We start from the raw sequence: 23,072 nt of genomic DNA on the forward strand, positions 1-23,072 counted from the left end.
TGGACATGCTTCATTGTGGATACAGCACTCAGTACCTTAGAGGATATATTTGGGTGATATTCAGAGATAATTTTGTCCAGGATTTGCACCTGCTATTATTTGTTCAACAAATAAGGTGTTTTCAAACCAAGAATATGGTTGCAAATATTGTAAAACTGCACTTAATCCTTGAGCACTAAGGGAATTGGGCAGGCGGGGGGAGCACTGGGCCTGAGGCTGCCTTCCTATGAGAAAATGAAGAACAGGTACCTTATGTGCGGAGCTCTCTGTTTGCATTTGGATGTGTGTGCAAAAGGAGATTAGAAAACAATTAACTGGAGGACGTGGAATGAACTTGCTGCTTTGGAATCTGCTCTGTTTGCTCCCCCATCCCCTTTGCATATAGTCCTGAGGGAGCAAGGATAGCTATGGTTAAATATTCTCAACAGCACTAACCTAAACATCCTTACTTAAAAATAAATTTAATGTGGCTTGCTTCCTAATAAGCATGCTTAAGGAGTACAGCCTCAGTTAGACTTTTATTATATCCTGCCTATTTAAAGGTAAAATATTAGGAGTCAGTGTTGCAGGCTGCAACGCTGCAGTTAATGTGACTGCAGGAGCAGACAAAAAAACCCACTTAAAATAACACTGCTGATATTGTAGCACTGGCAGCCTCTTTTCCAATACCTCCATCCTTACCCCTCATCGGTCATAATGTGATTGGTTCAATATTGCCATACATTAGCTATACATTGAATGTTGCAGCTTACTGTGTCTTCCCTTGTTGCTTCTCTTATCATTGCGGGGGTGGGGTGGGGATCTGGATTTGGCCAAGTGCAAAATCCTTATCTCACCTGGAATACTGGAACCTAGGGAATAGACACTTCCTATTCTGTTCTCAGACTTGATTTGGCTGTTGAAGCTGCCCAGAGTGACTCCGGTGCAACCCGGTCAGATGGGTGGGGTACAAATAAATTACTATTACTATATTATTATTATTATTATTATTATTATTATTATTATTATTACTACTACTACTACTACTCTAGATAGAATGTGAGTTTAGGGGGCATGCTCCATGTATAAAAGATTATGGACATTTGGTTCCCTACACATGGATCACCAAAATATAAATGAGCTCCTCATTTCAGAAACAAGAAGTGATGGTAAGAAAAATAGACTTGCTTATTGAGGAACTTCTTGTTTTTTAAACTTAGTGTCTGTTGTTGCTTCAGTTCTGCCCCTCTTCTTTTTATTAAGACAGTGATATATTAGAAATTGTTTGATTATAACAGAAATAGAAGTGCTTATGAAACAATAGAAATGTAGTTGGCACCATTTTATTTTTAATAACTGAAGACATTCACAGAGGAGTGCAGTTTAGAGGTTTGATTCAACAAATGTTTAATGGACTTGTTCATATCAAGATCCCATGAGTATTTATCCTTTCTCTTTAAGTATTTAGCATCAAACATAACTTAATATAAACCCATGGAGGAAAATTGTCTTTGAAGCAGCCCCAGGTCTGTGGCATTCTGTAGAACTCAGCAGTTGTTTTTCATGCTACTGCTGTCAAGTTCAATTCCTCTGTGCAGCAGAAATCATGGGATTCTGTTGTGACTTTAGGATTGTAACCATATCTGCTGCATAGAATGTGTGTATCTGCTGATAAGAATTCATTATATTGTCCTTTTAGGAGCTACAGTGCTTTCTGGAGAGATAGTTTTGTTTCATCCCTTCTGCATTTTGTGGGTGTGTCTTATTTGAGGGATTGCAGCTTCCTATTCAGTAGATATGGTATTATCTACAGAGTTATTCATGTTGCGTTACTTTGTATTATACACAGAAAGCTGCTGAATATTCATCTGTTACGCTAATGGGCCTGGATGATTGGCTGAGGGGTCTTGTCTCTTAATAGTGGAAGATCTCCCTTGATTGTTTAGATTGGTTAGAACAGAGGTTTTCAACCTTTTTGAATCCATGAATCCCTTGATCAACTACATTATTTCTGTGGCAACCAAGTGGGGCTCAGGAGCCCAGTTATGTCACCCCTTGCCTGCAGAGCTGGCAGCCTCTCACCCCTTTTTGAACACCCTCCCTTGGGGAGTGTTCCCTCAGTCTCCTCTCCTCTCCTCTCCTCTCCTCTCCCCTCTCCTTGGGAGTCCTCTGGGCAGGTGTTGCTGCCTCCGCTGCATTGCTATTCCACCATGTCCTTTTCATTTTTATCCATCACCAAAGCATGAGTCATGTTTATTGTGACGTTTCCTGTTATTAGGACATTCTGGAGCTTGTGTACAGTGGACCCTTGGGTTAAATCAAATCAAATGCTTTGTTACGGCCATAGGCCCATATTTAGATACCAACACAGAATAATATACATCATACAGCAGAATAAAATAGGACAAAAGAAAGTAAAATAAATTGAATTAATTGCATTCGTATAAATCCTATCCCTATAAATATTATAAATTACATTTACAAGGTAGGAACAACATATCACTTAGTTCATCAGGTCACCACTATAAATCTGTAAAGGACCCCCGGGTTACGTTACATTCGGGTAATGTAACTTACGGGTTGCAAATGCAGCAAACCCAGAAGTGTATTCTTCCGGGTTTCACTGCACGCACATTGCACAGAAGCGCTATTGCACTGCGCATGTGTGCAGAAGCGGTGCCTCTATTTGCGGATTTTTTTTGTACATACAGACCCCTGGAACGAATTACATTTGTATATTTGGTCTGTTTCTTCCAGTCCACCAACCTCTTTATGATGAATGAGGTGCATGAGAATCAGGTATCCCAAACAGAATGGTCCACTTCAGGCACAATGATCTGGGTTTAATAAATTATGGTTTATTAAATCATGAAGGAACATTGTGCCCATGCGTTCCCTTTCTTCCTTCCTCTTCTCACATGTCATAATATAGTGGCCCAATTTGCACCTCACATTGAAGCAAATCGGGTTTTAATGTGAATGAGCTGTATGGTGGTGCAGGCTGTGCATAAGTTTCCATAGTGTTCCTCCCTACTGCTGGACTGAGCTTTGAGGGTGGGTTGGATGCTTTATCCTGGGAAAGTGCACAGTTTGCCCTTCCATAAATAGTATTTGGATGGGCACAAGGGTCATTCTCAATGCAAAAACAACAACAATCCTGGCTTTTTAGAATGAGGTCTACAATTGAACTGTGCCATGGTTTGCAGACTTAAGGTTCTTTTACCCCTGTTGCTTGCAACTTAATATTTCATAATTTTCATGTCCGGAAAGAGCTTTCTTTCTTCCTCCTTCTCCACTTCTTCCTTTTTCTTTTTTATATCAGTTGGGGGATAAAATCAAATTCCTAAAAGAAATATTGTGTGCATATGAAATTAAGCTCCTTGTTTTGGAGGAGCTGTCCCTAAAATGTTTACAGTGAAAAGTAAGAAATAGATCACACACACACACACACACACACACACACACACACACCATGGATAAATGGCCTAACTTTTTGATTGTTGTCAATAATAGCAGATTGTAAGCTCACTTTTTTCCTGTTAGCAACTGTGCAGTTTAAAAAGCTACAGCAAATGCCAGAGAACCATAGATCCCTAAAACACATCCTGAACTAGCTGGGAATGGTTTTTTCTTTAGAAGTCTTTATAGAACAGAGAGGCTGCGGCTGGTCAAGGGTAAAAATAGTTCCGAGTTTTCAATTGCTGCATTCCTGCTGGAGCCTGAAATCATGAATCAGGACTCCACTCAGACACTGCAAGGCTGAGCAAGGGAGCTGTGGTATGTAAGGCAGGAGGGGAACAAGCAGCAAGCTGAGATGAGCGTACCCACAGCTTCGCTAATCCTTTGGGATGGACCTGTCTTACTTGTGCGGCCCCAACCAGGTACAGTGTATGTAGTGTTGTCTTGTGTTCTGGTGGCTCTCTCTAGCACCGTAATGCTGTAAAAACAATGACGACATAGTCTGAACTGTGCAAAATGTCTAATTTCCTCACCCTCAACCGAATTCAACTTTCTAAGGGCTCTGTCGTTGCACATGTTAACGCTGACAGAGCTTTTAAAGTCCTATGTGTTGGCTAAAGTTTTAGATATACACCTTCTGGCCACTTGCTGTGCTTGTGTTCCTAGTTCTTGGGGAAAGTTTCCAGCCACCAGTTGTTTTGGGGGAATCCAGTTACTGGAATTTATAGAGATTCCAAGCCGCCCTCACCTGGCCAGAAGCATGATAAAATTAGCACTACTTCCAAGGCAGTTTTCAGCAAGAGAAGTTGCTAGAGATGGATAGTTCAGTTTTCAGTATGTATTAGTACAGTGTGGTGTGTCTGGTTGTGAACTAGAGCCTAAATTATGTGAATGATAATACACATGAATGAGGTCAGAAATAAATAGCTAGGAAGTTGCATTACGGATTATGGAGATCAACACCAATTTAGGTTGTAGTGCTGATCGGACTTCTTATTTGGCATTTGGTTTTAGGGAGTTGCTGGAAAGGAGTTGGTAAGGCATAAGGATGTAATTTTATTTGTATAATGTATATTTATTTAACTGCTGGTTTTATTTAGATGGGGGGGGGAAATTAGGCCAACTGTTTTTTAATTTCTCACTTCTATCAATAATGTTACTATGTACTCTATGTAAACAGTTTAGAATTTTTTACATGTTAGCACTATACAAATTCTGATAAATTCATTGTTATTTATTATATTTAATATAAATAAATAAAACTGGTAAAATGTTAAAAAGGAAGAACAGTCATATGACTTATCATCATCATCATCATCAAGTATTTTTGATTTAATAAGATCAGGTATAACTCATAGTTCATGTTACATCCAAAGATCCCAGGGCGGTTCACAGCATAAAAATACAAAATAAGAACACAAAATACATAATAAAACAAAAACAAACCAATTAACCCCCCCTCCCACAAACACATTTAAAAGACCATAGAATGTTTAATCAACTGAACACCTGGTTGAAGAGAAATGTTTTCACCTGGTGCCTAAAGATATGTAATGAGGGCACCAGGTGAGGCTCCCTGGGAGATAAACTTAATGTAGAAGGATCATCTCCCTCCACCAACTTGGCAGTACTTACCTTCTTATGAGTCTGTAGTTACATGCCCTACAAGTCTGGTAGTATGACGCCATCATCAACCCACAGTTGGTATTTTTCAAGTGGCCTCAATCCCCTAAGATCAAGCAGCCAGTTTGCACCAGATGGTTAACGTCCTTTTAAGTCTCCCATACACTGTACTGAGATTGGTGTGGTTTGTATGCAACACTAAGCCAAACCAGTGCTTTTTTCCTGGGGGGGAGGGGAACAGGGGTATGCATACCCTTAAACATTTTGTGAACCTTTGTGCTTTTGTCCATTTACTGTATTTATTTTTCTGGATTCGAACTATAAAATGGTGGTTTTCTTTAGTCAAAATGAGAGTACCCTTTAACATTTTTTAAGGAAAAAATAAAGCACTGAGCCAAACTATGGCATGCTATAGTGTGAGCTAAGCCATGGTTTGACTTAGCATTAGCGGGCAGGGGTTTACTGGGTGGGCTAAGGATTCTGGATGTGTAAGACCAGCGTGAATGATATGACAGCATTTTGGAATTGAAAACAGCCACATCTTTATTGATTATAGGTGTAAGTAAGCTTTGGCATAGGCATTGAGTATGTATAGGCATTGGGCTTTGGCATAGGCATTGGGTATCAATGGCTGGCCGTGTGGGTCAACCACACCACCACCACCACCACGCCTCCTCAGCACCTGCACTCGGCCATAACTGCTTCCCCCCAGATTTGCTTGTGGTTGGTGCTCATGTTATCTTTGCAGGAGACAAACCACAATCTCTCGTTCACGTGTAACACTAAGCCAGACCATGACTTAGCTCTCTGTAGCATGGCAGCAGCAGGACCAGGAAAGGAATACAATGGCCACCATTTTCTAAATAGGTACTAGCATGCTTGCTTGTTCATGCTAAGCCATAATTTGGCTTAGTGTTCCGTGCAAATAGAGCCAATATACTTGGGCTTTCCAGACAGTGTTTTCTCTACCCTGCCTCTACTGTCATTCCTCTGTGCCTTGTAGACATACAGGGAACTAGCATTCATTCTGCAATTAAAAAGGGGTCGTGTGCAATGCATGGGCATATTCCATTCTCAAAACAAACAAACATGTAGATATCCCCCACTAGCAACAAGGATAATTTTATGTAGCATTGAGCCAATCAGGATTATGAAAGACTGTGATCACTTGCCCTAAAGATGGCTCTGACTTACTAGTGGCAGATATAGAGCATGGCAGTTTAGGAGATTTTAGAGCTTGGTTTGTGTAATTGTATTTTATTGATCATCTGAAGAGAGCACAGTCATGGCAACCTTTTGTTTTAGCAAAATCCCTCTGACACATGATATTAACATAGCTTTCTTCATTTAGGAACAGGAATCTTACAGAGCAATGCAATTATAAGGTTAAGAATCTTCCACACAGCATTTATGCAGAAGGGTGTGGATTCTCATTATTTGTGTGTGTTTTTTCCTGTTCCCTGTGAGATACCCTGTTGTACTATCAAAGAATTTCACCCAGTCCTAAAATACTGTATTGCATGACAGGCAAATCTCCAGCAGTTGCAGTGTGGGTGTTTCACCTGTCCCATAATTTCCCTATTAATATCCAAAATGCAACGGGTATTTGTGGCATTTGCTGATAGTTTACTGTACTGTTAGTATCTATGGGAAACTTGCTCTGATGCTATATGTCACACACCTCACTTGTAAAACCCTGATACTTCTTATCATCTCTCCAGTTGTCTTTTGAATACTGCCTTATACTAGTCTACTGACATTTCTGTAAAGGACTGGGCACAAGCTTATCTTTAAGCACATGAGTAGTTTCATAGCCATTCCACTTTGTTATGCCCAGAGTGAAGTAGCTATTTAAGAGCTTGGCACGATCAAGGCAACACTGCACTTTTGTAGGGTCAAGTTCTAAGCAAAACTACTAAGTTTAGTGACACTGGCCAAGTCAGGAATTGTATGCAGCTTGTCTTTTGTCCTTATGACCTGTAGTCCTGTGAGAAGCTTGTTAGCTGTGAGCAGCAAGATTTTTCAGGCTGTGGCAAAGCATATCCCTTATGTACGGTAAGTCTGTTAGTATTTGTTATCAGTAATAGTTAGTGTTTCCAACTGCAAAAGCACTTGTCCAATTAATGAGATGTCTGTACATAAGACATTGAAATAAGTGGGCTTAAGCACATTTAATTCTGCATTGCATTATGGCCAATAAGTAGAAACTTAAATCTTAGAAAAATCTTTAGAATGTATGCTACTGCTACATTCTCAAATTGCTGGAGTAGTTGTAAACAAGAAGGGCATTATCTCCACATGTGGTGGGCTTGTTCAGCTGAGAAATCTTGGAAGGAAGTAATCATCCAGACAATTAGACAAATACTGCAATTAGACAAAACTTGAGAACCTGCTAAGCACCTTATGAGGTTGTTATAAAGATTTTGTTCTGGATAAATATGACAGATTAGCAGCAAATCTTATAGTAGGGGATAGCATACTGAATATTTGTTATTGCAGTGCATCATGAACAAACCCGTTTGGAATATTGTGAATAAGCAAGATTTACTAATTATATTAAAATGATACAAGACTAATATCAAATTGACAAATGTGAAGCAAACTAGGGTTGACCAGGCTTTATGTTGGGGGGCAGAACCTCAGTTAGTTAAGTATATTTATTGATTTACTTTATTGGGGGACAGCTGACCCCCTCCCCCTCCCCCTTGGCTATTCCCATGCTTGCAAAGGATGCCCTATAAATTTCCCATTACTTAGGGCCCAACTGCACATGAACAAGGAGTTGCTTTTTTCACAAAAGCACCTGATGCCGTCCAGTTTATTTTTTAAAAAAATTCCTTGAGCAAGACACTTCTATTTGTCTGCCACATTCTGTTTTTAAGCAGACTCCTTAATGCCTCTCTCTGTTTTCCCACACTACTTTCCTTAAAGGTAAAAAGACTTCTCTTAAAAAACAACAGCAGCAAACCCTTGGCAGCCTTCCTGTGCTTACAGGAAATCCCAGCTGAAAATGTCCCAGGGTTTCCAGGAAAGGCAAGTGCCCAGGAAGGGCTGCTGGTTGCAGACCAGCAGAGAAAAGATTTGTAGAATGAAAGAAAGTGCACCCTCAAGTGCTCCTTGGCTGCCTTGAAAGGAAGGTGGGTGCAGACTCCTCACTCCACTGAAAATTTCTCTCTCCTTGGATAGTTTTCAAGCACAATTTCTTTTCTCATTATTGAATGGAGAATTGATGGAAAATAATGTGGGATAAATTTTTGCATAGCTCTAGTTCTTGGCTTCATTATTCTTTGGAACCAGCAGGGTTGCCAGCTGGACAGCTGTAGCACTGACTTCCCTTTTAAAGGCCTCCAACATTGCCCCTCTCCTCTACCTTATACTGTATGTAGCTTAGCAGCATCTTAAAGGGGGGGGGGAGCAATGGCATGGTTGTGTGTCCACCACAGCAAAGCTCCCCCTATCTTGTGCATGCACACGAGTCCTGACTATATTCTCCTGTTATCTCTCTGAGATTACCTGAGAGAGTATTACTATGCTCAGGGGAAAACACACTCGGAGATCACATTGGTGTGTGTGTGTGTGTGTGTGTGTGCGTGTGTGTGTGTGTGTGTGTAGAAATGTCCTGAGGTGTCTAACAGGAAGCCAAGAGCATTCTGAGGCTTGGTGTGTACTGAGTTGTGTTTGTTTTTGGCACACATTGAACAAGGAATGGCAGAAACTCCAGGCAAGTTGCTTAAGTACCGTAGTTTCACTCGGGTTAAGGGTCACTTTGGATTAACCCCAAAGTTTATTTGGGAAAATGTTTTGTTTTATCTAAATTAGCATACTTATCTTTAATGTTTGCTTTAATAAGAAGCTGCAGTTCCTTAGCACTTCTGTTGCTTTATCCTTGCAACCGCATGTGCTTTGCCAACATTGATTTAGCCTCCTAGGAGCCATTTCAGATAACATGGAACGTGCTGCCAAGTTCTTATCTTGTCTGAAAGAACCCTATGAGGTAAGTCAATGGTATTTATGGGAGGGGGCATTCCTTGGCTGAACTGCTGAATATTCCTCAAGATGAGAAATGGTTCTACCTCCCCTGTCACAGGCATTATGCCTCTGAATACCAGTCACTGGGAATCACAGATGGCCAGAGTCCTGTTGTGCTCATGTTCTGCTTTGAGGTTTCCCATAGGCAACTGGTTGGCCACTGTGAGAACAGAATGCTGGACTAGATGGGCCATTGGCCTGACCCATGTTTTTGTTGCTAACACTATCTCATAATGCCATACTCTCCAAAACACGGACACATACATGCTTATAAGGCCTCTTTTTATCTCACGATGCCTCCCCTTGGTTTGGGGTGGTGCCATGTTGGTTGTGTCAGCAATGACATTTGTCTCCTGAACATTTTTTATATTGGTTTTTCATGTTTTATTATATGAAGGCCATAAAGGTGTATAATTGTTTAAGAGCTTACACCAATGGTCTTCTTTCATGAACAATAATGAATGATTCTATGATTCTGTGAATGGGAAGGAACCTTATATGATATCAGCATTTTTAGGAGGGATGGGGAGAAGTGAGCCACACAAGCCTGAGGGTTCTTCGTGGTTAATGTATGTCGCACCAAGCCACAAGTTTGCATTATGTCTGGTGGTGTTTGTGCATGGAGATGACATAGAATATCAGTTTGGTTCTGGATTAAGCAGGTGGCAAAAGATTTCCATTGCGTGCAGCTCATGTTTGGGAGGCCTTTTTTTTGCCCCTTAGTATTCCTGCATATGCACAGTGATACCGCTTCTGGGACCTGCAGAATTCTAGAAACAATGTGCAAGGCAATGAGTGCAATCAGTTCATGAGACCCTTGCAGGCTGCAGAAACAACAACTGTTGGTATCATTGGTTCATGCATGCATGGCAGGGCAGTTCTTTTCTCATGACTGATGTGTAGTGCAAGTCACTGCTGGCAGCGGAGGTGCTGAACAGTGAGAGCGTTGGTAAGCTTGGGTGCTGTCTCATTTTGTTTTAGTACATGTCAGTCTGCAGCATCTAGCAATCTCCCATCCTAACTAGCAGTTCCAGTGCACTAGCAGGGCATGTGCTCTCCTCTTTCAACTATTTCTAGCTAGCATTTCCACCACAGAGTGTAAGGCTCTGTTATGGATCATGAGCTAAGAAATCCATCACATGAGATGTACGCGCTCATCGCATTTTCTGTCTATGAGGCTGTGGCATAGCTAATAGCTGAAGAGTCTTATTCTGGCAGTGGGTAGTTTTTTGAAAGCAGTAAAATGTTCGTTCTCATCATGGGTAGCTTTATCCGCTGGATGGTGAGTTAATGGAATATTAAGTGTAGAAGATGACCTTTCATTGAGAGTGAGTTATGAGGGCGGGAATTGTAACAAAAGTCTATTGCGTTTCTAAAGTTGTAAGCAGAACTGAAAGTTAATGCCATTTTGAGAAAAGTTCACTCAGGAATCCATCTGACAGAGATGCTTGGTAATCATTTTAGCTTCAATTATATAAGGCCACCATAAAGTATTTGCTTGGAAATTCTCATGCCATAAATACAGATGGCAGGTACTAAAACAAATTGTCTCGTAAAGAGATGCTACAAAGCAAGGAAATGAAACACCAAGTCCTGCAGTTTGTGATCCAAGGTGAGATGGAGGCAGAAGTAGCCGCATCTCTCCCAAACCATTTCCCCTCCTTTTCCAGATTCCTCTTGACCCCCTGTGCGGGGGAAAGTGTGTGTAAGTGTGTGTGTGTGTGTGTGTGTGTGTGTGTGTGTGTGTGTGTGTGTTGGTGTTGGCAGGGTAGGTAAATAGATCACAATAATATTCGCCCCACCTACTGCTTTTATATTACATGAACACCATAATACAGTATTGTGAGGTACCACTCCAGTGTCATGTCAGCTGTACATTTCTCTCCATAGGGACTGTTAAGAATTAACTTAAAATGCTTTTCCCCAAAGAGAAACAAAACCATTCCATAGGATGCTGCCTGGGCTATTAGCACTTCCAGGAAGAGAGAACCTCCACACATTTCCCAATTTTAATGTTTTCGTTCTCATAGTAATAAATAATGTACTTGCTTTTCGCAGGTTTAGATGTGCTCAGCCAGGCCTGGATGACTGTGGTATGCAATCCAAACTGACTTCTTTCCTGTGAAATGTTTAGCTGGAGGAGGGAGGGCTTCTCTTCCACCCTGAACCAGAGAGCTGCCTATCTGGAGGAACGGCAGGTCTATCATCGTGGGTGTTGTGTGCTGGAGTGTGGAAATACTCTTGTCCTAGGGCCATTTCATTAGGCCCAGCATGCTAGGTCATTCTTGTTTCCTCTGAGCTTTACTGCTGGTGGGACTAGGACTATTGCTGACATGTGAATGACTGAGTGTCACGGTTTTTACAGGAGCACAGAGAAAGCACAGGATGCGGCATTGTGCACGGTATGTAGCTCCCTGGAAATCTCAGCCATTGTTTTAAAAAATAAGTTTTTAGCCCATACATGTGGGGAAATATGTAATGGATAATGCCACATGGGTGTGCATCTGAACGAAGTCTGCAGTTCTACAGCTTGGATTCCAAATCCTGGGAATGAATTAAGCACTGAATACTTGCTTTTTGTAATAGTTTGCTTATGTTCTTGTTTATAGACCTGTCAAAGGCGTTTTCTCTAACCTAGAATAGTGGAATAGCCTTTTGCCTACTACTCCACCGAGAACTTTTCTCCTTTATGAACTTTTTGTAGAGAGGGAGGGAGATATGAAGTCATTCCATCTTAATGTCTCCTCCCTTAAATACTGTATATTGTTTTCAGTGTAGTAAACCTCCATAAAAAAGTAATCGCTTTAGCTAACTTTTATGTTAACTAAATGGGCACACCCTTTTCTCTCCCTCCCCTTTGTTTTATTGCTGATAAAATATTGCTGTGGGATTGTTTCATTAGGGTAGTTGAAATCGTGAAACTCAAGCCGAAAATAGTGTGACAGATGGGAAGAGAAATGCTGAAGACTTGTTATACTGTATGTCTGTGGTCATACCGTCTGTTATGTAGACAGATGCCTTTTAGTTCACCTTGTACATCTGTAGCCTTAGCAGCAGGTGCTGCTTCCAGGCAGCTGAATAACGCCGGTGTGATTTCTGAGGAATACAGAGGACATCTTGTTGTATTGTTGCCATAAGTGAGTTTGAATGGGGGAGATGGAGTCTGTGGTGTGTGTGTGTGTGTGTGTGCGCGCGCGTGTGTGTGTGTGTACGTGCTGGAGGTTTGGAAGATGGGAGAATGTCCTGACAGGAAAGGGGAAGATGAACCTTTCAACTCTGCTTGGCAAGGAATAGATATGAATAGAAAGGTGTCTTCCCTGCCACAGACAGTGCAGATTGAATGTGAGATGACTTGTCTCAGAAAGACAGGGGCACAAGTTCACTTTTGAATGGGGGACAATCTGCCAAACATTTCAGAATAAAATTAAGTATGTAGTAGGTGAGAAGTCAACATATCCCCCCCTTGTTTTTGAAAGGATAAGTGGCTTCACGCAGTTGTCAGAAAAGCTGTTGAGTTTGAATTTCTTTTCCTTTGCCAGCCCTATGATGAACTGGGGGTTCTGGTCCCCAAAACCTTATGCCTTAATAAATGTGTCAGCCATTTATGATCCCACAAGACACTCTGTTTTTGCTACAACAGATATGGCTACCTGCAATGGAATTTGTCAGGCCTGGTACCTGCTGAGATGACAAACCACTTGAGTCCTGAGGCATCTCTTCTCTGGAGGTGTAGGCATAGTTTCACTTCTCCCAGCCAACTATGAATTGTGTTTCATTGATCACATTGAGTTTCATATGAATTGAGTTTCACTGATCACAGACAAAGATCAAATACCATGAGTTCTGTTTTTGAGATTCCCTTTAGCTTGGGAGTGAGATTCATCATTTTGACATCTACAGGCTGGAATTCTCATGCTTGAGAATGAGAATTCTCATGTATCAAGTGTAGAAGAGGGCTGGAAAATGTGTCTTTATAAGTAGTATATGGTAGGCGTGGTTTATTTCACCCCATATCAGTTTGAATAACAGGGAATGTGGGTAGTTGTTTCTTTTGCACAGCACTGGCATGTGTCACAGAGCTTGCTGGTCAGTAACCACACAATTCAAAGTTGGAGTTGAGTGTCAGGCCTAATGAGTGCAGCAGCTCATTTCTGGTGGTCTTGCTCCATGAAATCAGTTGCCGAGACTGAAAGTCCCCACCTCCCCATAGCCACCTAAGTCCCCTCTTTTCTGGGGCTGTTTTCAAGCAATCAGAGGCTGCGTCTGTGTGCAACCTGTTGCCACACCACTGGTTCTGGGAGTCAGGAGGAGGGGAGGTTGTCACAGCAGGAGGGAGAGACACCTGTGACTCTTCACCAGCCTGACTCATCTCTGCCTCTTGGACCTCACCCCCCCCCCCACTTGCCTGCTTCATCTTCTGCCCCCGATTCTTGACTTCTGTCTGCCACAGGCTCTTCTAGCTCACTAAGCCCTGCCACCCCTTCAGCTTCTCCTCTTCCCGTTCTTCTCCCTCTAACGACCCATCGTTGTCCCATCACCGCTCCCCAGACTGAGCCTTCTTCCCTTGGTGGTTCCCCAGCAGATTCCTCCCACTATTCCTCTGCGTCCAACCAGTCCATGACATCATGTAAGTCTGAAACTGGCCCCTGAAAAAGAAAGTGGTCCATTAAACTCAGATCTCTGAATTCTGTTATATCTTAGCTAAAGGAGTGAAGGGCGGGGGGAGCATTTGTACCTGCCACTTCTCTAGGGCAGCATGAAGCATTCCTGGAAGGATGGGGATGCCAGTGACTGGTTAGCTCCATGATTGGAGACGGTGTGCCTCTGAATACCAGATGCTATAAACCAACTTGAAGGGAGTGTTGCTGTTCTTGTGCCCTTGTAGCAGGCTTCCTGCTAGACCTGACTGGCTACTGCTAGAAACAGAATGCTGAACTCAGTGGGTCAGCTCCATCAGAGCTCTTCTTATTAACTGGGGAACCTCCAAAGGAACGGGTTCACTTTTAACTTCAAATGTTCCCTCCCCAATCCCTTCCAGGAAAATAATTTTAGAACATAGCAAATTCTTATGCAAGTACTTGATCAGTTTGATAGTAAGAACACAATAGGTGCATTGGCATATTTAGCCCAGCATTCTTTCCCCATAGTGGCCAGCTAGATGCCTATGGGAAACCCACAAGCAGGATATGAACTCATTAGCCCATGAGCTCATTTCCCCCAGTAACTGGTAGTACATCCTGTCTGACTGGACCCTGCTACCATACAGTTTCATTATATGACCCCTGGTATTATAAGAGAGTGAGAAAAACCCATCCACTCTCTGCTTACCATACCTAATTTTATACACCTCTCTCAAAACATCTCCCTGCACTTGCCTTTCAATCTCTAAAACTAAAAAAGCCCTAAATGTTGTCACCTTTCCTTATAAGATGTTGCTCCATTCCCTTGATCAGCTCTGATGCTCTTTTCTGCACCATTTGCAGCTTAACAATACAGTATGCTTTTTTAGTTGCAGGAACTAGAATGATACACAGTATTCCAAGTGTGGTTGCTCTGTAGAGTTTTATAAAGGCATTACAATATTGGATGTTTTGTTTTTGTTCCCTTTCCTAACAATCTTAACATGGAATTCACCTTTTCCGCAGTTGCTGCACAAACCTCCATTGAGCTGTCTCCCATAACCTCAAGCCCTGTTGATTCCTCTTCAGATAGACTTGTTCTCCTATATGCTTGATAATTTACAATATTCCATAGCTGAATTCATTGGAAATGAGCCATTTCCTCTTCGTGATGCCCTGTGGACCAAGTGATTTCTGTGGGGGAAGAGGTGGGAAGCTTGTCTTCAGAATCACCTCACTTGGAGTGAAATAAAAAAGGCTATTTCTTATTCCTTAGTCCCACATATCCTACTCTCAGTATTATACTGTACATTGGCTACTTTCTTTCTCCCAGATCAAGGATCCATTTAGACCACAACTCTTCCCACCAGTAGACAGTAAGATGCCACTGAAAAGCAAACAAGCAGGGCGTGGTATACAGAACCATCATCTGTCATTTTACCTAAGTGTCTGGTAAGCAAAAATATACTGCATATCAACTTAGAGGATCCATTCTTAGCTATCCAAGCTAAGCGCCTTTGATACATTTGTCCTCCATACGCTTGTTTAATCCTTTCCTAAAGCCCATCTAAGCTAGTGACCATCATCACATCTTACAGCAATGAATTCCATAAGTTCATTATGCATTGTGTAATGGAATGCTTCCTTTTGGTGTCATGAACCTGTTGGCAATCCATTTTTTTAAATGACCGCAAGCCCTAATGCTTAGAGACAGAGGGCTTATCCACACTTCCTTCTGTTCCACTGCTTCCCCCACACTCCTGGGGAAAACTACTCATTAGCACTCAATCAGAGCAAAAGGCAATTCGGGTTTTCTTTGGTTTGGCACTTGCTCTGATTTAACACTAAAGAGCGGATTTTCACTGGGAAAGGTGTAGGTCAAGTGGAAAATCACTCGCACTTTCTAGGCAGAGGACAGGCACATGTGGACAAGCCTAGAGAGAGAATAGTTCCTCTTTGTTTTGTGTACGATCTTGTGCTCTCACACTCCCTGGAAAGACTTCTTTTGTGTTTCTTGGCCCCTTCATTTGTATTTGATACCTTGGGGTAGGAGTAGAGGAGAGGGATTGTGGCTCAGTGGCAGAATACATGCTTTGCAAACATAATGAAGTTGTTAAACTGAAGGTCACATACAAATATTCAAAATCCAGGATCACCAACCTTTTGGGGGCTTGTGCGGCAAACCAGATATACTATTGTGGGCACCACAAAGGTACCACAAACATACACACAAATGAGCAAATAGCAATGAAAGCTGGTGTGATAGTGTGAGCCGAGTGCCTATCTTGAACAAGCGAGGCCAGATTTCAGCTCCCCATACAACCCACTATGTTGTATGGTTGACCTTCAGCTAGTCACTATGCTACAGGTTAATGAAGCTCAAAGACAAATTGTGAAGACAAAATTATTATCACTTTAAAACGATGCCTAAGGCACCTCTTGCATTGCTAGGCACCATTCCAAGGGTTATAAAAAGAAAAATCTCTTACTACAGGCTCACATTAAAGACTGGACACCTCAGAGAAGGAAAAGTAAAGGGTGAACGATGAGTCAATTCAAAATGTGAGGATGAAGGGATGGGTTTTTAATAAAGGTTTAAAATTAGAAGCTGAGGGAGCCATGTAGTGTTCAAGAGGTACAGCGTTCCAACAGAAGGGAGCAGCAACGGAAACATGGCACAGTTGTAATGCCAAAGTTACATTTTTCAATAAAATGGGGAAAACCTTGAAGGAAAGGCAGTACAGATACAAATGTGAAAATACATGAATGTGAGTTGTGCAATAATAAAACACAGCCTGTGGGCTTGTGACCCTACAGATATTGTTGGACTCTATTTCCCATCAGTCCCAGCCAACATAGCCAGTAATCAGGGGTGATGGGAGTTGTAGTCCCAACATAGGGAGACCCACAGGCTCCCCATCCCTGACTTAGAGATATTGGTAGTGATTTTGAATTATCCAGTTGTTCATTATGTCTGTATGTCAGCTTTATCATCCAAACTCTTAACTTTCCAACTCTGCGGCTTTGAGGAAATAGTGACTGGTCTTTAAGATTTTAGGCTCAACCGGGCTGTAATGCTATGAAGGTAGGGGCTAGTAATGTGAATTGGGTCTGATAGTTAAATGGAATGTTTGGAAGGAAATCCAAAGAATTGACATGAGGAATTATGTGGCAAAAAGGGATTGAGAGAAGAGTGGTGTTGGGTGGGGTGGGGTTGGGGGGTTGGGAGGCAGCCATTAAAATGCCAATCTCTTCTCAGCCACTTGAAATTGCAGCTTAAATTTAGTATCATTTCAAAGCTCAGAATAATCTTTTATATGACTTGGAGCAGAAGCTACGTTTTCTCTGTGGTTTTAGAGAATATTGCCATTTAAAGAGATGTCAGCATTTTCAAGGAACTGGAAATTGAGTTGCTCAGAAAGTATAGCGCCCAAGATGGCAAAGGCTGTGTGGAGTACAGATGCAGAGTGGGGGGGGGGAGTTCTCTCTCTCTTATTCTTCAAAGCCCTCTCCCCAGTCATGACTTTAAAGTGACTTGACGAGTGACACAGGCTTTTTTTTTTGCAATAAACTTCATATCTGAAATACAGCAAACGTAGTCTGCCAATCCTCCTCTCCCCCTCCTGCAAACGTTCTTTTTTGTGTGAATGTGAAGAAAAACATATTGCGCATTATCAGCTCATTCCACACCCTAGCTAATTTAAACTACAGTACTTGAATCTAAGTTTCTTCTTAAAAAAAACATACACAAATTGAGGGCACGTAGTTTGATTCAGTGGGGTTAAAGTTGATTAAATCCTAGTCCTATTTTAAACCAAATGGAAATTAAGGCCAAAAAGCTCCACAATGCAGCTAGCACTTTTGCCCAAATCCTTAACAACACCTTAGATTGATGTTTTGTCATGTCTCACAATTATTTGATTTCCCCTGCCTTAATTCCCGAAATCTTCAGCATTTAAAAGTTCAAAGCAGGAGAGGGGAGCCTGCAACCTTCAAAATGTTGCTAGGCTCCCCACTCCCTTCAACCCCAGCCAGCATGGTCAGAAGCGTGACTCCTGAGCCTTGTATCTATAGCTGAGCCTTTACCATTATTTGCTTAAATAAATATATCTTCCTTACTTCCAAGGAAAAGTTATCTGCCTGCATGTTTCGGGGTGGGAGTTAGGACAGGTTACAGTATTGGATATCCAAAATGGTGTGTCCCAGAAGCAGTCTGGCAAAAGTGTGTATTTGTTACTTAAGGACTGCAGTGTCATGATTTTCATGCCTGAATGAGCCATGCCTGCAAAGTTTTACATCATGAAGCTTGTCAACAGAGCTATACCATTTAGTCAACGAATCATTTACAGCAGGGGTGGCCAACTTCCAAGAGACAGTGATCTACTCACAGTTAAAAACTGCCAGTGATCTACCCCCTTTTGGGGGGTTCAGGTCAAACTTGATGAGCTTTTTTTCTTTTTTTAGGAAGGAGGAAGGCCCATTTTTTGGGGGGGGGGTTCAGGTTGAAATTGTTGAACTTTTTTTAGGAAGGGGGAAGCCACATTTTTTAGGGGTCCAGGGCAAAAATGTTGAGCTGTTTTGGGAGGAGCCAAACTTGTTGAGCTTCTTGGGGGGCCCCAGCAATGTACCACAGATGTCCAGTGATCTACTGGTAGATCACGATCTACCTGTTGGACGTGCCTGATTTACAGTATATTTATTGATGAACTATTGTAGTTGCCTTGAGTTTGTAGAAAATGCTCATTACTTCTAATGTAAGTGCTTAAAAAAGGAATTTGGAATAACCCTGGGTTTCCAAGCTTGGGTCTCCAGCTGTTTTTGAAATACAATTCACTTCTTCCCTGACCACTGTTCCTGCTAGGGTGATGGGAGTTGTAGTCCAACAGCAGCTGCAGACCCAGGTTTTGGAAAGTCTGCTGTAACCCTTCAGGTGATGATGGGCTACAACTGCTGTCTTCCCTGACCATTGATCATACGGGCTGAAGGGGGAGGGGGAGTCCATTCGGAGGGCCTTGGGTTTCCTATCCCTGATTTAAAACAAGAACCACAGGTGTCAGGCACCATTTTAGCAATCTGCTTCTCTCTCACACAGAAACCTTCCAAGCAAATCCAAGGGAGTTGCTGTTACAGACATAATCTCCTGTGTTTTTCTATCTACAATTCTATTCACATGCAGATTCAATGGATGGATTTATAACTCATACAAGTAATGGATTTAAGTTTCTGAAATCTGTTCACATACTCAGCTGTGCATCATCAGATGTTTACAAATCTGGCCAATGGCGTGTGTGTGTGTGTGTGTGTGTGTGTGTGTGTGTGTTTTAAAGCCCTGGGAAAATTAAATTGTTGCCCCTTTCCTGTCCCTTCTTCCACACCAAACTTGGTGTCCTGCTGTGTCCTAAGCAGCAGCAGCAAACTGAACAAGGAAGTGTTGACCAATACCCTTTTCTCATTTCTTTTGAAAAAGTGCCTGTCACTTCTTTACTTCCCTTACAACTATATCTATGCTCTTGGCAGCTGGTGTAGATCAGAAGGCCCTGGAATGCAGGGGATACCACTCAGCTGATGAGCTGCCGAGCTGCCTCCAAAAATGCAGGCAGGCGTTTGCATAGCTGAAGCAGCTGCCCCAGGATCTTACCACCCCCAGGCGGTTGCCCGCTTTGCCTCCAGTGGCTGTGCCGGCCCTGAAGTAATGCATATGCAAGAGTGAATCAGCTCCTTGATCTTTTTTCATACCAAAGGTTAGCTTGGGCAATTTTCTAGTATGTGTATCATATACTTCTAGCTTTAAAAATGCCCTTCTCACACCACTGAGGGCTGGTTTAATCCCTGGAAATTCTTGGAATGTCAGGCATAAGTCTGAGGAATGCTTCATGGGGATCTCTGCAGTGAGACAATGTGACTGCAATTAAAAAGAAAAATCAATTCTCTGTGTGGGAACTGACTCCGAGGTATTAAATGTACTGAAAATGCCTGTTTTCTGCTGTGTAGAGTAGCAGGTTCCTTAGAAGCTTGCCACTCCAATGTTTTTCAACCAGTGCATGGCAGACTTTCAACCTTCGTCTTGGAATGCCAAGAAACATAGAAGAGCAGAGACAAGTCATGAGCTTTTCTTTTCTTAATTGTTGCCAGTCCCATCTTACTCTCTTGCTTTGCCCCAAACATTGATGCTGGTAGCAAATGGGCTACTGCTCAGATGCTCACCTTTTATGGTGAGGTGATTTCATTTGGAGTCCCCTGTGAAATCCTGCCTAGCGGCAGATTGGTCTCTTGGCAGGAGAAGCTCAGGCACAGATTACTTTGTCCTTGTTTTTGTTCTGACTTGCCAAGGCTCCCACTGAATGACAGAATGACATTGCATGATGCAAATAACCCATCTTTACCTAATCATGATTCAGACTGTCATTGTGTGGGAAATATTCCAAGAGAATTCAGAACTCTGTGGTATCACTCCTCCTCCCTGGTTTTTCATAAAATAGTATTGACAAAGTGGTGCTTTATCCATTCCCATCTGGGTTCCTGGTGTTCTTGGATATGGCAATCCCTCCTTATAGCCTGCCATGCCCCGAATAACAAGAGAGAATATTAGCCGCTCTGGGGTGTGAAACATAAATCTGGGGGTCTAAGGATAGAACTTAGTCTGGTGAGCTACTGCAGACAGTGTGTGCTAGTGCTTCAGAGCTCTCCTCAGGTGCAAAAAGGGACAGGGATGTGCAACACTGGCTACTGTGACTGGTGGGTACTATGAAGCCTCCAGATGTGCCAGGTCTTGCATAAGTGCTACAAGTCCTGCTTTTGTCTGTTCAAGGCAGCAGTATCTCCTACCCACTCAAGCCAAATTTAAGTATGGATGCCCACAGGCCTCTCAGCTTATCTGTTGCACAGGTTTCCTGACCCTGCCACTCTCCTAGGATTAGGCCAGTTCTGGTCACTTCTGAGGCCCCATTTCCCCTGGGTTCTAATGGGCTGCTGTTGCCTTTTGCTCACCTGTCCAGGTCAACCCCTTGGCCCTAGTCCGAATGGACACCTTGTCTGCCTCTTGTCTGTTACTCAACCTTTTCTTGCACCAATACTAACCACTCAAATAATTCCATCAGTTTAGGCTGGCTCAGCAGCTGTGGCCTTTCCTGGGCCACAGCTAAGTGATGCTATGGTAATGTGCTGTATGTGAGGCTGCCTTCAAAGATTGTCCAGAAACTGTATTGAGTTCAAAATGCAGCCTCCACACTGTTAACTGGGACCATGTTTTGCAGATATGGAAAGGATTTCACTGGCTTTTGGTTTGTTTTCAAGCACTGCTCAAAGTGCTTGTGTGATTACCCAAGATACCTGATGGGATATCTTGGGTGGGGTGGTCCAACACATGGCCCAAGGGCTGCCTATGGACTATGAGGCCTTTTTTGGTGGCCCTCGGTAGCATTTGATGCCCCACCACCACAGCCCTTGTGCTGCCTTCTCAAAGCTGGGTTAAGGGAGGTACTGGGCTTTGTGAAGGAGGCGTGAGGGCTCTGACAGGGTCCTAGAGCCCTCCATTCTCCTTCCCAAAGCCTAGTTAGTGCTTTCCCAGCTTTGGGAAGAAGTTGGGAAGGCTCTAGGACCTGCCAGAGCCTTGTGTCTCCTTCCCAAACCACTGTCTCACTTTGGGAAGACAGCATGAGGGCTTGAGCAGGGGGGCGTCAAATTTTGGCTTTGCTCCTCCCTCCTGCACAACAAGGCAACATGTGGCCCATGGGTTCTGTGTTGAAGTACTCCTGCGGCCTACTTGGTATGAAAAGTTGGACTGCCCTGATCTTGGGGGTGGCTCAATACCACAGTAATAGCAGCTCAGCTGCAATGTATACTGCAGATCAGGAAAGGTACCGCCAGTGCCCAAAGGATGCCAGCATGTTTTAATAAATCAAGAAGACTACTAGGCATGTGAAGGCTTCTCTCAGATAGTGGTTTAGGGAGTCAGTTCCCAGCACCTTTAACAAGCTACACATTCCTGGATACTTGGGGGGAAGTCATGCATTTTAAATGTGCTTTAGAGACATGGCCTAGGATTGAAATAGTGGATGAGAAGGCTTCCTGTCACCCCCTCCAGTTCTTGCATGTTTGCATTCAGGAAGGCATGTGAGGGAATTTTGTCCAACTGCAGCAGCACTGTCCTTTCAGGGATCTGCAGACAACTAAGAACCCAAAAGCAGAAAACAAAAGCTCCACCCCAGAACTGCATCTCCATTTTGCAATTCCATGTTTGTTTTGTGTACAACTTGCATTTTGGGAAGGAAAAGAAAAGATATCTGTGCATGCATCCGAATGTGTCAGTTAGGCTGTAGTGCTGGCAGACATAAGCGGAGGGCTCTCATTGCCAGCCACTGATAGGAACAGATGCAGTGGCAGCAAGTAGAGAAACCAAGCAGTAGGAGAACTGCTCAGAAACAGGGGGCCTCTCTTGTAGCACTTGCACATGCTGACACATCCAAGCTGTCTTTGAGATTCAGATCAACAACATATCAGGCAATCCTTCTGGAAGTCATTTCTCAACATACTGAACAAACACATGCTAATGCTTGTTTACCCACCGTAAAGAAGTGAGCAGTTTACTGTTCTTGCCAAAAGGGAGTTTTCCCCCTCTTCCACGTAGGAATAATGAAAAGGAGGCCATGATCAACACAAGGTGCTGCTAGTGTGGGCTGGCTGACATGCCAATTCTGAGTCTCCTGAGTGTCTTCTTTCTTACAGCTGTCAGCACATTCCTATGGGTTTTGTTTTGTTTTTGAGGCCTTTCATCTTGGCTCCCAATACATTGGGTCAAGCGATCACTTCACAAGGTGTATGACACTGGGATCAACGCTAAAAGTGCTGAAAATTAAATTCGGAGGCTGTGGCAGCGCTGAAGCCAGGGTGTTAGCACAAAACATGTTGCCACTGCATCAGCTGGTATCTTACTTTCTACTCTTATATTGTTCTGATGGCCTTCACTCAAGTCATGTACTACACTGGGTCAGAGATGAACAGTTTTTGAAAGATTGCAGGGCTTATTCCTCTGATAATACCTCTGTTTTTAAATCTGTATTCAGGTTGCATTTGATGCTATAAACTCCTTTGATTTCTGTGTGCTTCTGAAAAAGTCAAACTCTTGGTACCTCTTGAAATGGAAAGCTGAAGGATGGAGGGACCCTCTATGAGTGGCTTCATCTCAGATCCTTGTGCACAGATTTGATTCTCCCTCTCTCACTTTGCACGAGTGGAAGGAAAGCTTCTGGACAGATAGCTAGGTACAAGAATAAGTGAGATCAAGAAAACTAGGCTAAGAAGGTGAAACCCATGTTCTGCCTCATGATCATGTGCCTTGAAACTCATGCTCCCATTTCTTCTTTC

The 23,072-nt window shown here is 42.7% G+C and overlaps 1 protein-coding gene across 5 annotated transcripts in view; it reads left to right on the forward strand.

The window, feature by feature from the left end:
• The window catches only part of TSPAN4 (tetraspanin 4), a 517,256-nt gene that overhangs the window by 246,399 nt on the left and 247,785 nt on the right, over window positions 1-23,072 (forward strand). The window contains exon 1 of one of the 5 annotated variants that reach the window (XM_088666015.1): window positions 3,715-3,860. The exons of 3 other annotated variants lie outside the window; for them this stretch is intronic. In XM_088666015.1, coding sequence (XP_088522141.1) covers window positions 3,794-3,860 — 67 coding nt within the window. In that variant the 5' untranslated portion in view covers window positions 3,715-3,793. Of the gene's footprint in view, window positions 1-3,714; window positions 3,861-15,042; window positions 15,162-23,072 lie in introns of those variants that run through there. One more of the 5 variants, XM_088666035.1, reaches the window with a different exon arrangement.

The sequence above is a fragment of the Zootoca vivipara genome, chromosome 1, assembly GCF_965207765.1.
Source record: "Zootoca vivipara chromosome 1, rZooViv2.hap1.1, whole genome shotgun sequence".
NCBI lineage: Eukaryota > Metazoa > Chordata > Lepidosauria > Squamata > Lacertidae > Zootoca > Zootoca vivipara.